At 32.5% G+C, this 7,549-nt stretch overlaps 1 protein-coding gene across 2 annotated transcripts; it reads right to left on the bottom strand.

The window, feature by feature from the left end:
- Window positions 1–3,328: 3,328 nt before the first annotated feature.
- Window positions 3,329–6,993, bottom strand: LOC114416720 (gamma-interferon-responsive lysosomal thiol protein-like). Of its 2 annotated transcripts, XM_028381699.1 has the most exons (5): window positions 6,383–6,993; window positions 5,087–5,152; window positions 4,814–4,954; window positions 3,873–3,965; window positions 3,329–3,754 (listed from the first exon to the last, which is right to left on the bottom strand). In XM_028381699.1, exons 1-5 carry the CDS (start codon window positions 6,695–6,697, stop codon window positions 3,671–3,673), a joined length of 699 nt encoding a protein of 232 aa, XP_028237500.1. In that variant the 5' UTR covers window positions 6,698–6,993; the 3' UTR covers window positions 3,329–3,670. The 2 variants fall into 2 exon arrangements, with proteins under 2 accessions (XP_028237500.1, XP_028237501.1); XM_028381700.1 differs by lacking the exon at window positions 5,087–5,152.
- Between the last annotated feature and the right edge of the window lie 556 nt (window positions 6,994–7,549).

Here is a 7,549-nt window from a genome sequence, read left to right as displayed (position 1 = left end):
ATGAAGACAGGAGGCTAAGATGGTCTCTGGTAATCGATTACCAAGGGAGTGTAATCGATTACCAGGCTTGAAAACGAGGTCATGAAGCTAGGAGGGCTTCTGGTAATCGATTACCAAGGGGTGTAATCGATTACCAGGCTTAGAAATGAAGGCAGCATGTTGTAGAGGCCTCTGGTAATCGATTACCAAGCTGTGTAATCGATTACACAGAGGAACATGTCACTGGTAATCGATTACCAGTTATGTGTAATCGATTACACAGTGCATTTTTGCAGGTTTCATGTCTTGAAGCTGTGGAATTCGAGTTTGGCCTCTGGTAATCGATTACCAAGGCTGTGTAATCGATTACCAGAGATGAAAAGCCTAGAGATACCCCTTTTACTTGCATGTAGTGTTATGTGACGCATCATGTTGCTACGTAGTTAGATATCGCGTGAAAGAGTCTACCCCATTCTTTTCCTTCTTGTAGATCGTGATGGCGGCGCAGCTAATCCATGATCGAGTGGAGATGGAGTGCTTAGAGGGAGCTTGGGAGACCCTCAAAGGCAACGCGAGGTGCCGATTTCGGGGCACGATTCGATTCACGGCTACTTCATTGGTGCATCCAGATGAACCCGCGCGCACGCTTCAGCGTACTGTGGAGTGGATACTACCCACGCCTACACCATACCGTCTAGTGGAGCCAGTCCAAGTGATCGAGGTGACGTCATCCGAGGAAGACCCTGAGGAGGACCTTGAGGAGCTACCTCCCGAACCTGCTGTGGATGCTCTTGACTTTCTAGAGGGTGATGAGGACCCACTCCCTGAGGTGGATTCTCCCGAGGACGTCATATCGGCATCTGAGGCAGACTCTATGGAGGATAGTGGCCCTGGAGAGATGGCGATTAGTGGAGGCTCTTCATCATAGTAGACAGCTCAGTGGACTAGTTTTATATACTTTTTGAGGGTGGGTGTATCTAGGACTAACTGTTAGGTTTACTCTTTTGTTTTGTATGGGTAGACCTATTGTATAGGAATTTGATGATTGTATACATGTGGCTGAAGCCACTACAGTGGACACCTTTGCTCTGGATGACACTATGTATTTTGTAAAACTCCCATATTTTGGACAGCTTTAAATGATGAATGTACTTATGTTTAACCTTGTTTTTTTGAAAGGAAAGCATTAGCAAACTTTATTTGCAAAAGAGTTTACCGACCGTATTTTATTTTATTATTTTCATGTGACGACCTAAAGTAATGGCTGGTATACTCTTCCTTTTGAAACAGCAAAATAGTTTAGAGATTACGAGTGGTAAGAAAGAAATGACTCCGAATAGAGTTGTGAACTGGCCATTCAGGACTCTATAGTGAGGATTTTCCTTCTGAACCTAATTATTGTGAAAAAAGAAAGAAATGAAAAAGAAAAAGAAGAAAAAATTTTTTACCATGGTTTTTGTTATTTAAATCATTACTATTAAACCAGTCATTATTTTGGGGACGCCACAGCATCAATAATAGTAGAAGACTTCTCTTCCAATATAGCAAGATCAAGATCCAAAACACCGAGATGAAATTGGACTTGTTCATTCCACTCAGAGAAGTTAGGCCCATTAAAAATTGACACAGATGATACATGAGAATTCAATGAATTGAGAATAGGTATTACATAATAAAATTCACATAAGTGTTTTGAGATATAAAACACATGTCATTCATACAATTTATTCAGATAACAATCAATGTATATTGATGTTCTCCTTTGGGTGATACACCAACAAATAACATACAACATAATGATGTTGGTAAAATTATAACATTATTGACAATTAAATATGTACCAATTAGAATGATGACCTATTACCTTTGGATATATAAATAAAACTAATGATGCACATAAATTGCCTACTATTATATTCATTAATTATAAGAACAACTAATCAACCTTTGAGCAATCCATAAATGTCTTGTAACAATGAATTTTAATATACTCATAAACCAATAATTATATAATTTAGTATTCATTATTTATGCGTAATTGAAATAATCATTAGTTTGAAATTAAATAATCTTATAAATTTGAACAATTTAAGAACTAACAAATCCATCATACACTTAATTCCAACCAAATACATGGCCTTTAGATACTTATTGCTATTAACAATTTATTATCATTTTTATTAATTTCATTCCAAACCAAATATGTAGCATGCATTCACATTATAACCAATAAAATAAAATTAAAAACCCAATTACGTTCACGTACATGGCAGAGAGAGGGCTGTGGTTGTGTTGCATTCAAACGAAAATCCTACTCTCAATTAAATCTTTGAGACAAAAAAATCGTAAAACCCCATTCCACACTGTGCTGCAAACACTACGTTTTCTTGAGTTAAAAGACTATAAATGGCAGCAATGTGCAGGGCCCAATCCTTATACTCATGTTATCCATTCTTGTTTATTTTTCAAATCCGTATAATTGCCAAGCACATACGCACATAATTAACAATCACGAAGTAAATTAACCACCCTATCAAATTACACACAAACTCCATGCTTTCTTTCTTGCACGAATGCGATGAATAGAGAGCTGCTTACTCACGGTGAAATGAAGTTTGCGTGATTTTCATAGATAAAGCAATACGGATTAAAAAAAGAATATTTGTAGCGGAAAAAATAAAATCCCTGAATTTTATTATTAGAGTTCATATATAATATTATTAGAGAATCATAAATTTCATAATCTGACTTTGATACCACACGTAATCTTAAGAGTTTCAGAGATTAACAATTATAGGAAATCAATAGGACCTTGAAATTTATGATTCTCACAAATAATAGATAAACAATGCTTATCTTTTTCCATAGTGAGATTTCTCTCGTGCACTTTAATTCCTTAGAGATAAGAGAAACAAGATTTCACTTCCTTGACTATTTTTTATGTGTCTCTATGTTCATGATGACTATGATTAGATAAAACATTTTTAGGAAGGAGACTTTATTTCATGTTAGTGAGTATTAGTTTTTTACAACAATTGTTTCCGTCAAGTAGTAGTTTTTTCTAAAAACCTTTTCCTATTTAACCTAATTACAATTTAACTTTTAATTATTAATTATTTATTTATTAGTCTCTGAGTTAGATATGTCTCACGTTACACATTGATTTACACATGTAAGGTACTGTTCATTTTCACTCTTGTGAATCATCATGATTTTGTCCTTAAACAACATCTAAGTGGGTTATGATAGAAAGGTGTTTATAAACTACACTTGTAGGTTTACAGGTCATGAACATCAATTCCTTCAGAATTTGCAGGTTTCATAATATATATCAGGCACACATTAAACATGCATTTAACAATAATTAACAGAATTCGCAGGTTTCATAATACAAACTACATTTGTACGAGTAATTAACTATTTAACATGTTTTCTAACTTGTTCAAGTTGGGGAGTGGGAGGGGGAATAGAGTGAGAATGCATGTGGAATACACATGCATATAACAATGCAAGTTTAATAATGGAAAAATATAGCGTCTGATTATTTTGCTTTGTTTTCATTCTTATTTTTTGAAGAGATCTACAAGGAATCTTATTAACTCTGATAAATGTACCATTTTATTTATGCACCCTTTTGCTGGACTAACATACTCGGTATTATTGAATAGTTGAAATTATTTCTCACTAGCATTCATTTCGAAGGAGGATTGCAGACCTCTGGAACTGCAGCACCTTTGTAAGCCTTACAAACATAATGTGCAAAATTTGCATAGTCCTGAATTTTAAAACAAATTGATGAGTATATTCTCAATAACCAAAAGATCATAATAATGACACGTGGAAGTATGTGTGACTGAGAAAGTATATATGAGAAACAATAGAAAGGAACTAACTTTTCCAACAGGTTGATTGTTCACCACCACCCATGGCAAAAATGAAGGAGGTGGGTAAAGTTGTGCGGTTTGATTAATATATGTTTTTCCAAGCTGCATAAAAATTCATTTTATACAATGTAAATACCACTAAACAGTCTTACACAAACAGAAATTATTCACTAATTACATGACATATAATTAACTGTTATTAATTATTTTTCATGACTATAGATACAAAGTGGTTCAGAAACACCTAATCAAACACTGCATACTTTAAAGACTGTTTGATTTGAGAAAATGTTCTATTTTCCTTTTTATTTACAAAAACATCTCTTTATTTTCACTTTATTTTTTTGTTTCAAAAAATTTGTATAAGAAATAATGAAAATAATTTTTTTTGAAATTTTTTTTATACAAACTTCTAAAAATAAGAAATAAATTGGTATTTTTATAAGTAAAAGTGAAAATAGAAAACGTTTTGCAAACCCGACTCTTTTTTAAGTTGTCGACGCTTGTAGCTATGCAAAGTTGAATACAACATTTATCATTTTTCACATACTATTGTAGTCATGATTAAGAGATATAATTATGATCAACTATCACTGCCTACAACTTAACAAAACAAAACAGAGTCATGGAATAAAATTTGAAGTATCCATATGGATATCCATGGATATATGTGGATATCAAAAAAATTCATAGGTATTTTTTAAAAGAATACCCAACGGATAATGGGTGGATAACGGATACAAATTTTTCCTAGCGTAGTCCTTATCTATGCTCGATCCTATCCATTTCATTCCTAGTAAAAATGCTACATATGTCAGTAAAAAAGTCCAACATATTTATAAAAAATTTTAAAAAAAGAAAAATTAACTTTAAGTCTTGTTTATGGTTGGATTGTCCTATTTCTCTGTTACATAGTTTTAAACTATGAAGTGAAATAAATGGAAAATAACCTGTGCCCCATTTCCCATGTTGAAGCACTTCATAATAGGCTCCTTAGGCAAACCCAACTGGCTTAAACAGTTCACCCATTCCATGCTTTTCCCCCCAATTACCAGATACTCAAAGCAGTTAATCAAATAATAACGTATGTCCTGCATCACAATATTATTGTACATATCTAAGATCAATTAAAATTATAGAAAGCATGATTAGTTACCACCAGAGATTTGGTTGATTTCAATGTATTCTGGTTAACTAGAGAAGGCAACTTAGAGTATACTTACCACTTTATGCCAAAGATTAAGGGCACATGATTCCAGTGAATTTAGCTCACATTCATCTGGCCCATTCTGCCATGTTGTGTGTAAATATGAATCAAATATAAAGATAAACATTAAATTTCTTTCAGTTCTTTTCCGAATACAAAGAACATAGTGAATAATTGTATAAACCTCGGATATTATTATAAAAAGAAGAAGTGAAATTGATGAAGAGAATAAACAATGATTAAGTATTCTCTACAATTACCGAATATGCAAGGATTGCATATTCTTTGACATGTCCAGAAATGGGGTGAAACTGCAACAATAAAAATGACATGCATTTGGACGAGTGTTGAAAAATTAATTATAAATAAAATTGAATTTGTAAATTAAGTTTGATTAAAATTGATTTGAAAGTAATGTGATTTATATTTTAATGTTTTTATTATAATGACAAGTTATTGATAAATCAAATAATTTTTTATTCAACGTAAAAATTACTTAAAATTACTATTACTCAAATCAACTATTTAATGTAGAATCAAACATATAAAAAAATATCTAAGATCACGTTAACTGGTATATCAACATGATTCTAAAGAATCACGTTAAGTTAGAATCATTGAATGCATAATTCAGTGAACAGAAATTACAAGACATTGTTAAAGTTAAATCCCTTTTCCCTGATTCAAGTGAAAACGTCATAATTAACAAACTCCATTTATAAAGCAAATGAACAGTTAAGAAAAACTAAATTAAAGAAACTGAAATATATTAAAGACAAACATAACTCCTAGTCCTAGCATTTTAGGAATACTTTACTGGATATTCCCAGAAATGCATTAATGCATGTACCTATGTTTTCTTCTCAGCAGCAGTAAAATAAAAAATGTGTTGCTTGGCGGTTAACATATATTTATATCAGTTGAGATATTAATATCTATTAACCTGTAAGCCAAGTGTGGGTGCTGAAACTATGTCTATTGTAAACAATGGTACTTCTGGTGACATTTTCTGTATTTTTTATATCTATATATACAAGTATTTGCTGATTTAAAAAATATATTTTCTTCTCAGAATAACTCAAACTAAAATAAATTTATTTTCCTCATTCTCTGAGACCTTGGAGTGAGCCTGTGATAAGTGATAAGTGATAAATAACTGCTAACTATCACCAAATTGATGATATCTGAGTCAATTTTGCCACTGACATAGAATTCATCCACGTTACTCACTGAATAATGAATATCTTAATAATGATTTGAAAAATGTAATTCCTTGTAGCATAGCAAAGATAATATAGAGATAAAATTAAACCTGACATGATATGGAATTGTTGGTATTATTGACATAAGCATTGGCCCAAGGGACTAGCTGAAGATTGACAATGCTGATGAGATTGTTGTAGAAGACATTCAGCAGATCCTTAACAATGAAAGTTGCACAAGATTGGCAAAGACTGTCATAGTAAACTGATAGATTAACTTTCTGATGATCATATGGTGTATTAATGTCAGCACCATGACCAACATTATATGAACCAGAAGAATAAGATGCACCCTCAGATTCATAGATGAAAAAGAAAAGGACTAATATCAGTACAATGGTAATAACTAGTTTTGGAAAAACCATTTTGTTTATATTTGTATAAGGACTTTCTACTGTGTCTCTGGGTGTAAGGATGTGAATTGTGAATATATAAGTAACTCCTCTTCAGCCAAGGAGAAGAAAAGAAAAATAGAGTGGGGATAGTGTTTCTGTTTGGAGAACTTCAATCCAACTGTGGCATGTTTTTCTCATCAGTTGGTAAATCAAATTCTGATTTCCTTGTTTGTTTGGATAATTCTAAAACCTCAATCTCATTTTGTTTTTAAGTAAAAACTAGAGGGCATGAAGCCCAGAAATACAAAAATAAAATTGTAAGGAATGATATATAGAAGCTATATATAACCTTAGGAGACATGATCATCATCTCTTATTCACCCTTGAAACCTTATTTTTGTATTGTTGTGTTAACTATGCTTAGCTCCACAAAAAATTAAAAAAAGAAGTTAAAAAGAAGTTTCAAGCTACATGGTATCTTCTGGTTTATCTATGATTCTTTATCTTTCACCAGTAACTCCTCCCTTCTCTCTGTCATATATTCATTGCCCACCACAAAGTTGGATATTCCTTTTGTCCTTTACCACTGCCTACTTTCTAGTTTATTTTTTCTCTCGTTCTTTTTCTTTTGGCCCCAGTTTTCGTATCGCTAACCATCTAGAAGTACATTAGTTTTTTATTCTTTTAACTTCGTCGGTCTCTTCTGAGCCTCTATCCTATCCGTGATGGAGAAATTTATGGTGACGGTTGGATGATATGATCACCTTATATTATCTACCTGTACATGTTTATTTAGGGAACACATATGCCAATGAAAATTGAAAAGGCCTGATTTTCCAAATTAAATTTTTTACTAGGCCAGTCCAACAATTTTTTATTCTA

The sequence above is a fragment of the Glycine soja genome, chromosome 6 (genome assembly GCF_004193775.1).
Source record: "Glycine soja cultivar W05 chromosome 6, ASM419377v2, whole genome shotgun sequence".
NCBI lineage: Eukaryota > Viridiplantae > Streptophyta > Magnoliopsida > Fabales > Fabaceae > Glycine > Glycine soja.
The sequence above is the reverse complement of the archived record's forward strand: the minus strand, read 5'-3'. Positions and strand labels throughout refer to the sequence as shown.

What these genes read in the sequence shown, in the direction of transcription:
- LOC114416720 (XM_028381699.1), bottom strand. Translation starts at nt 6,697, where the DNA reads ATGGTTTTTCCAAAACTAGTTATTACCATTGTACTGATATTAGTCCTT. An exon ending in TTAATCTTTGGCATAAAGTG is followed by an intron (nt 4,955 to 5,086) that starts GTAAGTATACTC and finishes ATTGTGATGCAG; the next exon opens with GACATACGTTATTATTTGAT. An exon ending in ACATGGGAAATGGGGCACAG is followed by an intron (nt 3,966 to 4,813) that starts GTTATTTTCCAT and finishes ATTTTTATGCAG; the next exon opens with CTTGGAAAAACATATATTAA.